Source organism: Vulpes lagopus, chromosome 6, assembly GCF_018345385.1.
Source record: "Vulpes lagopus strain Blue_001 chromosome 6, ASM1834538v1, whole genome shotgun sequence".
NCBI classification, from domain to species: Eukaryota; Metazoa; Chordata; class Mammalia; order Carnivora; family Canidae; genus Vulpes; species Vulpes lagopus.
Genome location: NC_054829.1, coordinates 86189515 through 86207548, shown reverse-complemented (window position 1 = coordinate 86207548; position 18034 = coordinate 86189515). Strand labels below are relative to the sequence as shown.

The window sequence follows — 18034 nt, the reverse complement described above, 5'->3', positions numbered from 1 at the left end:
TCTTTCCATGTTTACATTTACAGAAATGAGACAGACTGTACACGTGCCTACAGATTTTCTTTATCAGACTGTGAGCTCCTTAATGGCAAGGACTCTTCCTGAGAGCACAGGGCTTAGAACTAGAAAGTGATGCTTAATCTACTATCCTTGACTTAGTGATTACATTCAAGCATTACTCAATTCCAAACAGTCGAGAATTCTCCTGAAGCCTGCCAGTCTTACTCATTATTTGATGACAAAATACGATTCATTGTCTCATACCTAAAACTGATTTTACCAGACTGTTGTACACATCAAATGACTCAAACTGAAAAGGAAGCTGACATCTCTCTTTCCTAGGTCAGCCATGAAAGCTGCCTTGGCTAACACCATATGTCTATTAGTTAATATTATGGTTTTTATTCTTCAGTTTGCCATATTATTAGTCATGAAAGTCCAAGTATAATACACACACAAAAAAAAAAGGCAAAATAACATTTATAGCAAATACACATTAATTTTAAATCAAATAAGATTCAGAATAATATTAATAAGCTGTCCCTAGGACTAAAGCTTCAACAAAAATCCCACAATGAAAAAAATCTCTCCATGCTGTTTTAAATGCATTGTTGGGAAAACAAAACAAAAAAATACAACATCTAGAAAGTTTTAAAATGCAAATGAGATTACATGGCTCCTTCCACTGATGGAAGATCATCATAGGCTTCCCTTAGAATTCAAGATTAAAACCCAGAAGGTTGACCTATAAGGCTCTATCTCCAGCACACTATCTCCAGATATAAGCCCCTCTCGCCTGCCTTTCTCAAGTACTAGCCACACTGGCATTTCCATGCCTAGAACCGGTAGAGTTGTGCATTGCTGATCCCTACCTGGATGCTCCCACAGGAGAGTGGAGGACAATGTTGCCAGCAACACCTTCGGTTAAATGAGCTCCTCAGCGAGGTCCCAGGTTTAAATGAGCACTTGGCCTCACCAGCACGAGTTTTGTAGCACTTCACCCTGCTCCATCTCTTTTTATCACTACCTAAAAATTATCTCATCTATTCATTTATCTGTTCAATTATGTCTGGCTCTCGGGCAGCTCAGGTGGCTCAGCGGTTTAGCGCCTGCCTTCCGCCCAAGGCGTAGTCCTGGAGATCTAGGATCGAGTCCCACGTTGGGCTCCCTGCATGGAGCCTGCTTCTCCCTCTGCCTGTGACTCTGCCTGCCTCTCTCTCTCTCTCTCTCTCTCTCTCTGTGTGTGTCTCTCTCATGAATAAATAAATAAAATCTTTAAAAAAAAATTATGTCTGGCTCTCCACACTCACTTCCTCCAAGAACATATGCTACAGAATGTCAGTCACCTTTTCTCTCTTGCTCCACACTGTGGAGCAAGCACTAACCCATTAGGCTAAGGAGTACTGACTGAATGGATGGAAATCTGCATACAGATGCAGAACCTCAAGTAGTGTTTTTTTTTTTTTTTTTTAATGAACAACAACAAATTATACAATCTGGAGCTAACAGAAACATTTTCAAAAGACAGTATTTTTTTTTTTTTTAAACTTGGCAGTTATGGACACCATCCCACAAATAAGATTTACACATCAATCAAATTTTCAAGTACCACACAGAAAGCAAGAGAAAAACAAATCATTCCTAAATTCATCTTGTATCTCATGAGACTGCTGAAATGCCTCTTAAGGGGTTTAAAAAAAAAACAAGAAAAGCAACTACTCTCAAGAAATTATTCAGGAACAAGTTTATTTTTTTGTTTGTTAAGACGAGTCATAAGAGATCAAATAAATATACTAAGGGGATTTTTTTTTGTCACTTAACATCTTGAGCAGCATATAATTCCCCACATATATCAAACTGAATGAATTACATTCTACAGAACAGCTAAGACAACTATAGGATTTACCATTCCAAAAGGAAAAGTCCCTCCCAATGACCGAACTTCCAACACACACACATTCCAGAGAACCAATTGCAGCACATACGATAAGAAGAACTGTTTGAAACTGGGCCAATGTACCTAGTGCTGCTTCAGCCAGAATAAATGCTCAGCATTTAGACTCACTAACCAACAGCAAAAAGCAACAGGAAAAGACTTACTTTTGGAAAATGAAAGGAAAAACAATGTCTATGTATTGATAAGAACAGTCAGGAACAATGGGATAATAAGGAAACTGGCAAGAGGTGATTTATTTTTCTAAAAAAGAAAATGTTAAGAAACATTTATTCTTTAAATGCATATGTAGAGACCCATCAGCACATTTCAGTTACTGAACAAACAAAAAAATGTAGGGCTCCTCCTCTACCCATTTAATGAAACTCATTCCATTATGGGAGTATATCGAAGACTAAACTTAAGGATGGATTTTCCATCCCCTGATCAACACATAACTTCCAGTGGAAGCCACTGCCAATTATACTTTAAACCTAGTTAAACAAGCTGCTGTGGACATGTATATATGAAGAGATAAACTTTCTACCACTAAAAAAAAAAAAAAAAAAAAAAAGGTGGGGGGGGTGGTTAGGCTCCAACACACATGGATGTAAAACACAAAGATAATCCTAACTCACTTGCATATCACACAAAACAGACAACAATAATGTAAGAATCAAGTGTTGGTATGTTTTTACAGAATCATCAAGTTTTTTCTTTACCTCCTGACTTAGTTATCTTCTTTTAGTTAACTGCACATGTCACATTTGTTTTCACAGAAAGAAAGCTTAATGTCATAAAAGCTAGAGGCATTATCTCTTCCATTTTATCCTACAGACATTTCAAGAAGGAAGAACAGGGAGATTATTATAGGAGAAGAAAGCTGGAAACATGTATTGGTATTTTATATGGCAACAAACAACAATTACATGTTTCTAAATATTCTCATTTTCATCATAACCCCAGCTCACCTCCTACCACCGGCTTATAATTGGCATCTCCTGAAAGCTAAACAGTAAGTCATTGTTTTTCTGGAGAAGTCTCCCTTCATTTTGACCTCTGCTAAGCAGTGTTATGAGCCTTACAAAGCTTGTCAGGATTCCTTGGGCTGGATTTTGGCCCAGCCATGGACATTTATATGCAGAATATATCATCTTTTCCCCATCACTGCCAACAGGCAGTTCACTTGCTTAAACAAAGGGTATTTATCAAACTTAATACAGCACCCTCTACCTTCTTCAACACCAGTAAACTAGAAGCTTGAGAGTTCACTTAATTTTTTTAAATACACTTCAAGAGCTTCAGAGTTTATAATGCTTTAAAATTTTAAATTTGCTTTAAAATTTAACTCTCTCTTTGAAAAGCAGAAGCAAATAGACCTATTGTAAGGAAACAATAAGCAAACACTTAAAATAACCAAATGCACTGATGCTTTATATTAACAGTGTCTGATTGTAAAATGGTTTCTTCCAACATCATCGCATTTTAAATTTTATTGCACCTAAGGTTATTTAAGAGCACAAATGCACTTCTATGGTTTTCCATAGTCCAACTAAGACCTTCAGCCTCACAGAATAAAAACAGAAAATCTATTTGTTTCCAGTCAATATTGACTCCCTTCCTATGTGCTAGACCTAAGGACAAAAGAAGTAAGGATTCTACAATCTAGTGGGAGAAATACAAAAGGGGGTAGGGGCAGACTGCTAAGATTGATTGCAGAGGCTGGTTACAAGTGCCACAAGCACTAAAGAATCAGAGGAGAAAAACATCAACTCTAAAGGAAGGAGTCTGGGATGATTTAATTAGGAGCAGTGACATCTGAGCTTGAAGAACAAACAGGGGTTTGGAAGAGGGGAAGGGGTCCCCACTCCCCTGCTGAGAAAGCATGTAAGTCCTGGAGGGGTGATCATTCACCATGCGATGTTTGCACCATCTTATTTACTTCATTCCCCAACTACAACTCCAAATTTCTCCTAAAAAGGGTCCAAAGAACCACTGATAATTCAAGGGGATGACAGCCTTTTTGCAGCCACCCAATCCACCTGGTTGGCCCAGAGCCTCAGTGATATTTTAGGGCAGCAAGCCCCTAAGAATTGCCTGTGGACTTTTCTCCTCCTGAAACAATGACCTCAAATTATCTGTTCATGAAAAACCATCAATTTTAGGTAATGAACAGAGTGGGGATGTCAAAGTTCAGAATGCAAATGGACTTAGCTGTGGCCCCAGATGATCACAAAAAACTGACCACTCCTCCCAGCCCTCCATCCTCATTGCCCCAAAGAACACAGTCCTGGTGCCCAATGGATACAGAGCCTTGCTGTGCAGTCTGGCCTGACTTCCTAATTCAAATGGTTTCACACTATTTTCAAGACTTCCTTGTATCCTTGCGTGTTTGTTGAACCAGCAGCCACAATTCCACGATTTTAAAAATTCAGTAATAAATGTAAAAGGAACATTTAGTTGAACATCCCCATGTGATTGTTCCTTGATTTCCTAACATGCTTAGCTCAGAAATTTCAGGCTTTTAAGTAAAATTAATTTAAAAAGAATAAGGCTACCAGTGGCAAAGAGGGAAAAAAATTGTTTGAACATTCCAATTTGAATTATGATTGAGCAATGCTTAAATTTCAACCTAAAAATGTACAATAAACAAAGTTAGCAGAAACAAAAAGATGGACTAGACCAGAGGTTAGCAAACTGGCTTGTGAGCCAAATCTGGCCCAGCTGCTTGTTTTTATAAATAAAGATTTATTGGAACATAACCCTGCCCATTTGTTTACACACTGTCTATGGTTGCTTTGGTCCTGGAACAGCAGAGCTGACTAGTTGCAACAAAGACTGTGTGGACAGGCAAAGCCTGAGATATTTACCATCTGGTCCTTTACAGAAAAGGTTTGTCAGCCCTTGGACTAGATCCTAAATTATTAAGAAAGAAAGACAGAGGGTGAATTTTTAAGTTTATTTTGAAGTGTTTCATTTTAAAGGAGTAAAGTACAGACTATTTCTGAAATGTCTTCTGAAACATGTCCGTCTTTCAGGAACACCAAATTTCTCTCTTATCAGCTTTCCTGACTTGAGGGCGAAAGATGAGAAATCTCTACTCTTATCTCTAATTTTAATGCCTTATTTTTTTTATTCCAAAAGACTGGTATAATGTAGTGTGTGGTGCACAGCGTGCCAAGCTGGCTGCCTCCAGGGTTTGGCACCATTCACTGTACGATGTTATCTATTACCTCCAGGACTCAGCTCCAATACCCTGCTGGCCTAATGGTCAACAGCCTCAAAAGGGTTGTAGAAATAGTGTGCTGGTGGAAGCCTGGGAAACCAGGAGGCATAAAAACCAACCCAGTCACTGGTTCCAGCCGCATCTTCAATGCAGTAATAGACTTCACGCTACAGCTGTATATGATTTAGGGTGAAATGAATGGGAAAGGACAGAATATGAGGGAGACAGCAGAGCAAAGGAAAACATCAGGAGAGGCTCTGGGATTAAAAATCCCAAGGCACAGAGAGTCCATCCAACTTCCCTGAGCTATCTACTCCAGCAGGCGGGTGTGGTTTGTGGAAAATATGAAGAATTAAGCCAGTGGCTGCTATTAAAGGTCAGAACTTACTGTTCCTCAAATGTCCTGGTTCTTCAGAAGTCTGGTGGGAGACTACACCACTAGATTTGAATACCTTCATTTAAATAAAAGGACATTTGTCAGGTTGACAGTGTAAGGAAACAGGGTAACAGCCTTGATAAAATTAAACCAAGATCTTCAAAATGAATGTAGACTGAACCTCTTACACACTTTAATCTTATTCCTTGGATTTAAACCTTCTAGGGGATCTCTCACTAATTAAGGCTGCTATCTTCCCTCTGCCCCAGGGAATGCTGCTTCCACTACAACTCTGGCCCAATCACAGATTCAACTATTCCCTTGCTATAAAATAGCTAGGAAGTGGCTGAAATATTTACATTAGACTTTACCAAAACCTGGAGAAGAACAGAATAGAAATAAACAGATAACATTCAATCAGATAATTTGATTGACAAACTACAGCTTGCCCCACTTCAGCTTGGGGCCCCTGGTTGTCTACAGACCCACCACCAGGTTACTTGGGAAAGCATTCCTGTATTCCCAGATTCTCTCATTCATCCTGGTAGAAGACGGAGGCTCTGAGAACCCTGAGCCTGTCACCCATGCAGGATGAGTGACACTGAGTCCACCACTTTCAGGAGAGACCCCATTCTCCCTACCAGTGACTTCCATAGCATGATCCTGGAAGAACACAACCCAATCACCCGGGCGCCCCTCTACTACATGCACTCTTTAAGCAGCAGGCTTTAATTGCACTCTGTCACATGCATCCCACTGTTACCCAGAAATAGGGAGGTCTTAAAGAATGGACAGGGGGCTCTACTCCCATGAAGCATCTTGACTGGGCAAAGAGCTAATCCAAAAAAAATTCAATGATTTTGGACTTAAGCCTTCAAAGCACTCTGTAAAGAAGGCTTTGCTTGTTTCAAAGAAAGCAGTCCCCATGTTGCCCAGTCACAGACTGAAGAAATTGTAGTCTGTGAGTCAGGGAGAAGTCATTTTAAAAGCAATACTCAAGGGGCACCTGGGTGGCTCAGTCGGTTAAGCATCTGACTCTTGATTTTGGCGCAGGTCATGACCTCAGGGTCCTGGGGTGCAGCCCCACAGCTGGCTCCACGATGGGGGTGGGGAGTAAGGATTCCACCCCTCCCCCTGCTTGAGGTACTATATCTCTCAAAATAAATACATCTTTAAAAAAAAAAAAAAAACACAGAAACTAAACCTTGAAAGGAGGACAAATAAAACAGAATGAGTCCATTTACACATCTTCTAATCATCTTCCCACATGCACACCAAATATAATGACCCTAAGATTAGTCCTACATCTTTGGAGGGATTTGGGTTACGCAGACATATACTGCTGTCAAATGCACCAGTACACTTAAAGTTTGTGCGTTTCGTGGCATGTGACTTTTGTGGTGAAAGGGGAAAAACCCTGTAAATAAATACTTTAATGACATACAAGCGAAGTATTCTGGGATCTGCAACTTACACAAGAGGCATAAGAGATTAATGGATAGACATAGCAATGAAGAGATGAGTACATATGTGAGAAAACAAATATAATAATAAAGTTAATAGTATAATCTGGGAATAAGGCTTTTTACTGTTCAATTCTTCCAACTTTCTGAATGTTTGAAAAATTTCCCAATACAGTGTTAGGGAAATTAGCCACAAGAATAAATTCATAGGGACGCCTGGGTGGCTCAGCAGTTGAGCGTATGCCTTCGGCCCAGGGCATGATCCTGGAGTTCCAGGATCAAGACCCACATCAGGCTCCCTGCATGGAGCCTGCTTCTCTCTCTGCCTGTGGCTCTGTCTCTGTGTGTCTCATGAATAAATAAATAAAAATCTTAAAAATAAAAATGAAAAATAAATTTTTTAAAAAGAATAAATTCATAAATATGGTAGGATCTAAGAGGCTGCCAAACACAAAGAGATCCCACATGGTTCCGTCACCCATATCTACAGATAAAACTTCAGACTTAGGGCAGCCCGGGTGGCTCAGCGGTTTAGTGTCTTCAGCCCAGGGCGTGATCCTGGAGAACTGGGATCGAGTCCCACACGTCAGGCTCCCTGCATGGAGCCTGCTTCTCCCTCTGCCTGTCTCTGCCTCTCTCTCTGTGTGTCTCTCATGTTTAATAAATAAGATCTTAAAAAAAAAAAACTTCAGATTTAACCAGAAGTCTCCATCAGAAAGGGGGTAAGGGGGTGGTGGGTACATGTGAGTGGCTCAGTCAAGTGTCTGACTCAGTTTCAGCTCAGGTCGTGATCTCAGGATCATGCGCTTGAACCCCACATTGGGTTCCCTGCTCCACACAGAGTCTGCTGGAGATTCTCTCTCCCTCTGCCCCTCCTCCCCACTTGGGCATGGGCATGCTTCTAAATAAATAAATCTTTGGGGGGGGGGGGTTAAGTGGAAAGCACAAATTCATCTATTAACCAGTACAGTGGCTCCCTGAAAGGAAAGAACTGAAGAATGGTCCTGAACTCTGTGAGACACATCATGACAGCTACTGTTGGCAGAACTGAAGCAGCTTGAACATACATACGCCTGCATACTGCAAGGGTTTATCCATGTGTGTACACTGAGCCAAACCTTTCCTTGCTCTTTCAGAATCTTCCGCTTTTGCTCTATTGAGACGAAACAAGGGATCCAGCAGAGATACATACATGCATTTGAAGGAAGACATTTCAGACTCCCATTTGGGAAGCTTTCAAGGCAATCTCCTTAGCAGCCATTGTAGAGACTTAATTCACCTTTCCCTCCTCCCTCCTCCAATCTTCACCTGTGTAAAAAAAAAAATCACTGTTTTTCCCTATTTGAGAACCAGGTTGGTTGAGAGGTTTCAGAAAATTAATCTTCTCCAATTCTTGTCCTGCTTCTTCATGTACAGATTTAATGCCTATAGAGGAACCACTGGAATCACATTTCCTTCTTCATATTTCAAAGTGTTTTCCCTGCAAGTCCTTCCCTACAAAATTACCAAGCAAGAAAGCCCTGGTCTTTAAGAAGGGCTTGATTCTATGGTTTCCCTAGTTTAAGTCACATCTGATATCTAAGATACAAAAGGCCAAGATTTTAGACATGCATTTTACACAAGTAAATTTGTAATATAATAGGTGGTTACCTTATACCTACCAATCTCCCTTTCTGCCTATTTTCTCCCTTGAGTTAGTTCAAAACGCTTCTGCAAATCAACCTCTTCCCTGCTAGGTATGTTAAGGCCCCATGCCACTGAGAAGTCTTTCCTTGCTGCCTTAAAAGGCCTGACTTAGTTCTCTGCTAATGGGCTCCCTCACCTCTGACCCCTGTATGTCACCTCCTGCTGCAGAGCAACCGAAAGGCCACTCAAGGTCCCCAGATGGAGACTGCTGTGTGTCAGTCTCCTACAGCAGCTTTGCTGAATTCGGGGAAGGCAGGGAGGAGGATGAGCATATGCAGCAGGATGCAACACTGGCTACCAGCACAGTAAACTGATGAAGAGCATAGTGTCTGGAATTAGGGATAAGTTTGAACTTGGGCTCCATGACTTTCTAGCAGTGTCCTCTAAGCAAGTCATTTAACCTGAAGTTTAAAAAGATCATGGTAACAGTGGTAAATTAATGTGAGGTTTAAGTGAGCTAACGTCTGATAGTACAAAGTAAACTGAGAGCACTCAGGTGAGTAAGAAAGGAGAAATCTGAAAATGTCCCTGGATACACTTCCAGAAGTGCTCTTTATCCCACTCAGGTTTTATACTCTCCAAATTTGCAGCCTGTATATATCCAAGCCTTTGCCCTTCCCCTTGTCCCCTCTGCTTCAACAAATCCTTTCCCCTCCACCACACTCAGACGTGTTTCTTCCATTTCTTCCTTTCCTACAGGGCTGTGTAACCCACATGGTGCCCAGCAGTGTCCTGCGCACGCGGGCACACACGCACACATACACTGTGTCCTAAACAAACAGGCTAAATAACCAACACGTGGGGTCAGCCATGGCTGAGCTGGATGGAGTCTGATTACAATATGCTGATGTTCTCTGAAGCACTAATATACCCATACCTATGAGCTAGGGGGAAGCAGCAGAGCAGGGCTTCTGAACTCAGGCACTACTGACATTTTGGACCAAATAATCCTTTGTGCCCGAGAACGCTGTTCCATGCATCGTACGATGTTTAGCAGGATCCCTGGCTCCCATCTTAGGTGATGGCAGCACAGCATCTTCCCAGCTGTGACAATCAATTATGTTTCTAGACTTTGACAAATATCCCTGTGGGGGGTGGGGGTTAAATAACCTCCTCCTGTTTTCCCTGCCTCCCCCATGTTGAGAGGCACTGCTGCACAGAACGAGAAATATTCCCCAAGTCACAGTGTTGGTGCTCGACTGAAACCGCAACCGCCACAGTGCAGCACACTGCAAAGTGACACGGGAAATCTTTCCTAACAGCTACGTTTGTGAAAGGCACCTTGGAGAGTCTGTCACTACAAGCTTAGGCCAACAGGGTAGGTCACAAACTCCAAGTTCTAATTTTACCAAAGGTTTAGAACTGTTGTAAGAATGAAGTGAACGAGTGTACATATACTGTTTAGTCCCATGCCTAGCAAATAGTTAAGTCTTCAATACCTGTGCGCCATTATTAAGGATATACAGCTGGGGTCCAAGCGCTGGGCAAAGCAGCACAGGCCTTGGCTCTCCCCTCATCCATTTTTTCTGTGTTCCTCCCATCCATCTCCCCAAGGAGAAACTAAGATAATACTAAACACAGTACACCGGTCCCTAGAGCTGATAGCATATGAAGCAGGGTAAGAGACCAGAAGACAAAAAAGGAGAATCCAAGAGTGGCATGAAAAGTGTGGTGTCCTGCAGCAGAGGCAAAGGGGTGCACACATTTCATACTAAACAGGAAGAGGCAGAAGGAGGTCAGTTTCACTCCAAAATGAGTTTCTTATAAGCAATCTGCATTCTGAAAGAGGACGAAGGGTACAAGGGATTTCACATCTTTTATCCAGGGAAGTTCCAGCAACATAAATCTTCCTTTCCAAATAATACAGAGTTCCCTGAGTTACAAATACCTCACAACTTCAAACAGTTGCACTGTTTGTTTCCTTAATTCCCCATGTGGCAACCCAGTTGTGGGGAAAAGGCACTTCCCAGTGCGGGGCATTAGGAAATACCAATCTCACATTTCTTCTGTACCTTTCTTCACCCTGAGACAAATTTTACACATACCATGTTTCTCTACTCTCATCTCATTCCCTCTTCCTGTTTCATACACTTTAATTAAAAGACACAACGCACAGGATCATGCTCCATTTTCTCCATCCTTCCTTTGCTCCGTTAGTAAAACCAAGGACCACTGACCATACAGATTAATGTATACAGGACAAAGATGACATTAATGTGAAAGTCTAGAGTAGATTAGTGGAGGCTGTATGCCAAGTGTCACTTTCTGGCTCTGTGACTGTGATCAGTCATTTAACCTCCATGAGCCTCAGTTTCTTCATCTGTACAATGGGAGTGAAAACCGACACCTTAGAGAGTCAGTGATAATTACCATATACCAAAATTATACATGTCTGTTCCTTCAAAGTACCCAAAGTTTACCAAGAGAAATACTACCAGGAGAATTCTTTATTTCCACATTTTCTTCCTATTAAACCTAAAGGTCCCTTACAACACTCTTCCCTCCCACCAAAAGAACCCACTTAAGCAGAAGACAAACTATCTTATTCAAGTATGGTTCATCAGCCTTGTTTAATCAATTGCACTGTTTTCCACTTCTGTACCACATGTTTGACATTTTGGCACCGTTAGTGAAGAAACATTCTGGGTTCAGCCTGGGGCCTAACCTTCATCACATGATTTTCATTGCTGCTTCTGCAAAACATTTTCTGTGCTCCAAACCCATTTCTGGAAAAAAGCAGTTTGTAAATAGGAAACCATGCATGCTTTCTTTTTAAATTCCCAACATCTATTGAAGTAACACCCACTCTTACCAGCAATTCAACTATGAAAACATAGTGAAAGAAATGATTTTTTGAGTTAAATCAGAAATGTTTCTCTTTAAAAAAAAAAAATAATTACAGTGGCTCTTACTGTCCTACAGTTTGGGCACAATTTTTAAAGGAATTCTCTAAAAAATATAAGATCTGAATTTTCTGTTCTTGGTAATTTAAACAATTAGATTAAAATTTACAGTTAAAGACAATTGGTAAAAAAAAAACCTGTTATTTCCTTAACATTTATAAAATGAGATCGCAAAAACAAGAAACACAATTTTTCATTGGCTAATTTTTAAAAAATATTTAAAAGCACAACGAGAAATAACCTGATTTCAATCTGCATTAGGATTCCGACTTCTAGGGGCACCTGGGTGGCTCTGTGGTTGAGCGTCTGCCTTTGGCTCAGGTCATGCTTCCAGGGTCCTGGGATGGAGTCCTGCTTGGGGCTCCCTGCGGGAAGCCTACTTCTCCCTCTACCTATGTCTCTGCTTCTGTGTGTCTCTCATGAATAAATAAAATCTTAAAAAAAATAAAATGACACCTTGCTTTATTCAAGGGGATGCTTTTGGCTTTTAAAAATGTATTCTTAGCATGGCATTTCTAAGCATAAAAGACCTTACGTTCCTCTTCAAATTTAAGACAAAATGACAACTAAAAAATCACAACCGCCTAAAGTAATCTCTAACTCATCTTTCCCCCTAAATATTGAATAAATCACCTATCAAACATATATCAAGAATGATTCAAAATGTGGTAACATTTAATGTGTAAAGAAAAAATGGAAAAGGATCAAAAGGAAAATGTTTGGTCAAGTTGTTGAAAATTATGGAAGATGTTTCTCTTTCATTTTAATCACAACTAACTTTAACTATATTGTTGCTTTTGTTTTACCAAACTACAGAATATTTTAGAGTAGAAATTGTATCTATTATGGTCAAGGAAAAGTGAATGGAAAAAAATCTGCTAGGAAGTAAGATTCTCTCAAAGCATGTGGCTGGCTCAGTCAGTGGAGTATGCAACTCTTCATCTCAGGTTTTGAGTCTGAGCTCCACATTGGGTTTGGAGATTACTTAAAAATAAAATCTTAAAGAGTTCAAGAAAAAAGAAAAGAAAAAGAAAGATCTTCTCTACAGCAAATAGAGACTACAAAATCCTCCTCTGCCTAAAGTCCAATGTAAGTCACCTAACAGAAATAGGATTCCACTCTAGAGAGTTAGACTAACAATGCATTCATTTGGGACAAGAGCAAATGTACATTTTCATTTCCTCCTGGAGAAACTGAGGCAAACAACATTTCCCAAATGTCCCCAAGATAAATAAGGGGTGTCTGGCTAGTGATTCAGGAGTCCCTGGCACTCAAACCTACTCTTTTCCATGCCATGAAAATCTGCAAAGAACACAGTAATCCTGTCTAAAACTTTAATACTTCTCAAAAACAGGATGAGGTTTTTATAGGAAGTTATCCCATTAAAAGGCCACCAGCTTTTTTATTTTTTTTTAAACAAAATACTCAAGTTGTCTTGAAAAATATCCACGAAAATTCCAAAAGCACGGTCAAAGAAGGGAGGTTGGCTCTAGGCATATTAATACACCTTAAAAGGGCACAGTGATTGACTTTGACAATGGCTCTTGAAATAGAACAGAATGGCTACTTTTGAGGGAGAGAAAGAGAGGGCTCCAGAACCCTCACTCCTCAAACCAAAATAAAATCCACATGGATAAAAGATACAAAGATATAGCTTTAAAAAAAATACATCAACAATACTCAAACCTCTGGAAGAAGACCTAAGAAACTAATACCTTGAAGGGCTGGTGGACAATTTAAAATGAAGACATAACAATTATGAGTATTTATGCAACAAAAGCATTGTAACAATATTCGTAAAGCAAAAACTTCAGAAGATTAATAGGAGAAATCGAAGCTCATTAATGTACAAGACTTAGTTTATCTCTCAGTCCACAGAATTGACAAAAATATGAATATAGAAATTATGTAAAACAGGTCTAATGTACAAACCCACATTTAACTATGGACCCTGAAAATAAATACATTTTTTATATGTTCACAATACATTCATAAAATTATCATATGCCACAAAAGGTCCACAACTAAATATTTATTTAAAAAGAAGTATGAAACAGAGGTACAAGAGATGAGGTGATGAGGTGACAGTGAATGCAGGATCCCTGAGGTAACTTTATATAATCAAAAATAGCTGTGATGCATGCAGAGGTAAGAACTTTCAGTTCCTATAGTAGTTTGTTGGGATCACATTTTTTTCAAGAAGCCACAGAATCCCTTGAGAAAAAGGTACCCTAAGCTATCTGCTACTGCCTAAAATATCCAACGTAGAAGAGTATCCCTTTCCTATTTCTAAATGACTAAAAGAACTCCACCTTCCACTGTGTTTTCAATTTAATTATCTTCAATGAGAAGTTTGTTCCTTTCCTTAAACCCCTTAACATATATAATGTATTAATCCAAGATCTGTTTTTGGCAGAGGTGGAGGCCATCTTTCACCACTTCGTATGGCAGTCTTTCACACGCATAAAAGGTTGCTTTGTAAATTAACCTTTGTATTTAATAGCCAGGCTAAATATCCTCCTTACTGTCTAAACCTTCACTTCCTTATGACCGGACTCACTAAGCTGGGACTTCCCTAATATTATCACAATCTTTATTTGATGGCTTTCCAAACTAAGAAAAACGTACTCTCAAATTTCTTTCCCACATGTTTAACTTATTTATATTTATGCACCAATTAAGGCAAAGTCTTAGAAAATATAATCCCTATTTTAAAAATACAATTTGCTATGGAACTCATTTTGCCTTCATCAAAAAAACAAAAACAAAAACAAAAAACCCAGAGCTGACTTTTGATAAAAATTATTTTTGTGAATTAATTCTATTTCAAGAAACTGCCACATGGGGATGCCTGGGTGGCTCAGGGGTTGAGCGCCTGCCTTCAGCCCAGGGCGTGATCCTGGAGACCCAAGATCCAGTCCCACATCGGGCTTCCTGCATAGAGCCTGCTTCTCCCTCTGCCTGTGTCTTTGCCTCTCTCCCTCTCATGAATCAATCTTAAAAAAAAAAAAAAAATGAATAAAATCTTTCCCAAAGAAAAAAGAAAGAGAGAAAGAAAGAAAGAAAGAAAGAAAGAAAGAAAGAAAGAAAGAAAAGAAACTGCCTCAGGACAGTATTTCCTAATACCATATTTGCCCTGTTTAAAAATGCCATCCTTTCCAGTACTACCATCACTTATTTCTATGTATATTCTGAAAGGGCAGTTAGTTCTAACATATATCATGACCTGCTTTTTCTCCACTTCAGGTCAATTTTGTCAGAGGTTCTTGTGGCTGCCAGGAGACCAAGTTCCACACTCCATTATTCTGTCACAACACCAGACACCCTGTCTTTTGTCATGGTGCTTTAAAAGTTTGCAATTGTTTCATTGGCCAGGCTGTTTGCTTATTTTCCCTCCTCCACCCCCTACTTCCTATCAACTATGAGCTCCTCTTCATGTGGGGAGACAGATATATCTGTCTGAACCAGCTTAGAGCCCTGTACACACTGTGGCTGGCTCTCAGTAAGCAATGAGGTGTTCATCGATACATAATATGAAAAATATTAAAAGTGCTGCTTGTGTATGTGAATTGGCCACAGTCATAAAGCTATTAATGCTGATATAATCTTTAAAAAGGTAAATTAATACCGAGAAGCAGTGAATGCCAATAACATGCCGTAACGTTCTAAGGCTCCAAAGCTGAAGGCATACTGGGCAGACTCATTAAAGGTATCCATGTAGGAGATAGCTAACCAGGGCCTCAGAGCTCTCTAACAGAATAGCAGCAGGAGTGCTGAAAAGATGATTCACTTTAACTACCATCACACATACATCTAAAGACAATTTCAGAGCACTTCATGAAGTATTTTTGTTCATAAAATAGATCTATCTTTTCCTGAAGTTTGGAACACACCACCGATTGGGGGCATATGGTCACCACCTTCTCCTAGCAGGACTCAAATTTTAAAGATAATTTCCAGAAGCTCCACTTAGATAACGTATCTTTGCATTCAAGACTGCAGTGAATGGGAACAGCTAATTTTTGCCTGAACACTTTCATTAAAACAAAACACAACACATTTAAATGACAATTTCCAGGGCTATTTTACACTTCTGAAATAAAGGATATATATATCCTTATATATATATATATGTGTGTATATACATGTATATATGTGTATTTATTTATATTTATATTTATTGCTATTTGCAGGGTTTACGAGTTACGTATTGGAAGATTCACTTCCTACTTTGGCAAAACATACATGGATACTTTAAAAGTTTTGTTTTTTTTTTTTTTTTTAAGATTTATTTATTTGAGAGAGAGGGAGAGAGCACAACAGGGAGGAGGGTCAGAGGGAGAAGCTGTCTCCCCAGTGAGCAGGGAGCCAGACACAGGGCTCCATCCCATGGAGGAATTGAGCCCAGGCCTCCAGGATCACGACCTGAGCCAAAGGCAGACATTTAACTGACTGAGCCACCCAGGTGCTCCTTAGATGTTAATTTGGTTTTCTTTAAATATTCCTTAATATAAATTTGTCAAAAAGCCCAATTTTAGAAATACTATAAAGTATTTTCTACAGAAAAACAGTTGTGTTTTTAAGCCATATGTATTTAAAAGATCACTTTTAATAATCAAATGCAAAATTGACCAGATCTCAAAACCACCAGTTCCACAGCCCAACTGACTCTAAAGATAGCAAAATAACTTGCAAAACACTGACTGAATTAGATCAGTTTAAACATAGGCTAGGGTGGACATACAGTCTGAAAACAGTTTAGTGGTTTCTCAAAAAGTAAGGCATCAAACTACCCTAGGACCCAGCAATCTCATCCTTAGGTCTCTAACTTAGCAAAAGGAAAATGTATATCTACATAAAGACTTACATGCAAATGTTCATAGAAACATTATTCATAATAGACACCCCTACCCATGAACATGAACACACACAGAAAACCGGTTTATCACATTCAGACAGCAGAATACAAGACAAAAACACATGTTATGCCATAGATGTACGTCAAAAAAATTATGCAAGTGAAAAAAAGCCAGATGTAAGAAATCAAAAGATTCCATGTATGTGAAATATCCATCCACAAAAAGCCAAAATTTACACACATGGAACTAGGAACAGGGATTACCTATAAATGCACTAAGGGATCTTACTGGAGAGATAAGATGCCCTAAAAATGATCTAGTGATGGTTGTATGACTCAGTAAAATAAAAATAATTGAATCGTACACCTGAAATGGGTAACTCTGATGATATGTAAAATACACCTCAAAGTTATAAAGAAAAAACTTGAGCTAAAAAAAAAAATCATAAAATGAGAAGTAACAAGAGATAAAAGATCTGAGTGATAGTGAATGTATACTGATTAAAGCAAGCTATTCCCCTCCCCTCCTGCCAAAAAAAAAAAAAAAAAAAAAGGCCATTTACCACACTACCAAAAGACCAAGTAGGAGTAAAATTTCTACTTTACTCTTTAACATAATAGATAATAACCAACTCCTGGAGGTACCCCCAGAATATGAGTGACCTCGAGAAGAAGCCAAGTTTTATTCCAGGCTTATCATGAGCACCGTCATGATCTTTTCAAAGCCTACAAACTAAAGTCCGCATTAAGTAAATCTAATGATTTTCACTTTATCCTTAGAAAAACATGCCTGTTAAAATAAAAAATATGAAGCTGTTTGTAAGAATAAGGCACCTGTCGTGAGGTTTAAAACAAAAACCCCACACTATTAGCAAAATGATAAAAATTATCCAACTCAATCTTTTTTTAACTCCCAATCATCTAGGGCTTTTTGTTTCTGGGCACAGTTCCCACTTAAAAACAAAAAACTATGGTTAATCAGTTATTCCGAATTTTACTAAAACCAAGAGACATGACAAGGAGACAACACTCATCTCTTTATCCTTCCCACGTTTTCAGCTAAAAACTGATTTTGCAAACAAATATAACCCACTGGATTCCACTGTATCTTTTTACTTTGCTAATGTCAGTAAATGTGGCTGCCTAATTTCTTTCCTGTGGTACAAAGTGTATATTTACATAGCTTTATAAAAGGGAGAGTTAGGGCAAGTATGGTTTAACTCTAAAAGGGAAGTGAGTGGGGAAGGAAGATACACAGACTATAAAATTACAGAAAAACATAATACAGATCAACGTTACTTGAAAAAGAGTTAGCTATGTGTTACTGTCCAGAATTTTGTACCAATAAATATCCCTTTTAACAACTTTTTAAAGTATTTAAAATTCAGCATATTAACTTAAGAGGTTCTGTTTTCCTTTAAAACATGCACACACACATCCTAATATCAGGGGCTCACAGCAGCTCAAGCTACCAACTTACTAGATAGGCCATCTTAGAAATGTCTACTGTAAAATATTAATCAAGAGACAAAACTATGGAATTTCTGCCAAAACTAGGAAAACAGGTTTCATTCTTTTACACAAAAACAATG

The 18034-nt window shown here is 39.1% G+C and overlaps 1 protein-coding gene across 4 annotated transcripts in view; it reads right to left on the bottom strand.

The window, feature by feature from the left end:
- AFF1 (AF4/FMR2 family member 1) overlaps window positions 1–18034 on the bottom strand; it is a 217855-nt gene that overhangs the window by 118924 nt on the left and 80897 nt on the right. Inside the window, exon 1 of one of the 4 annotated variants that reach the window (XM_041758998.1) lies at window positions 8188–9211. The exons of the other annotated variants lie outside the window; for them this stretch is intronic. Coding sequence (XP_041614932.1) covers window positions 8188–8207 — 20 coding nt within the window. The 5' untranslated portion in view covers window positions 8208–9211. Of the gene's footprint in view, window positions 1–8187; window positions 9212–18034 lie in introns of those variants that run through there. 4 annotated transcript variants of the gene reach the window in all.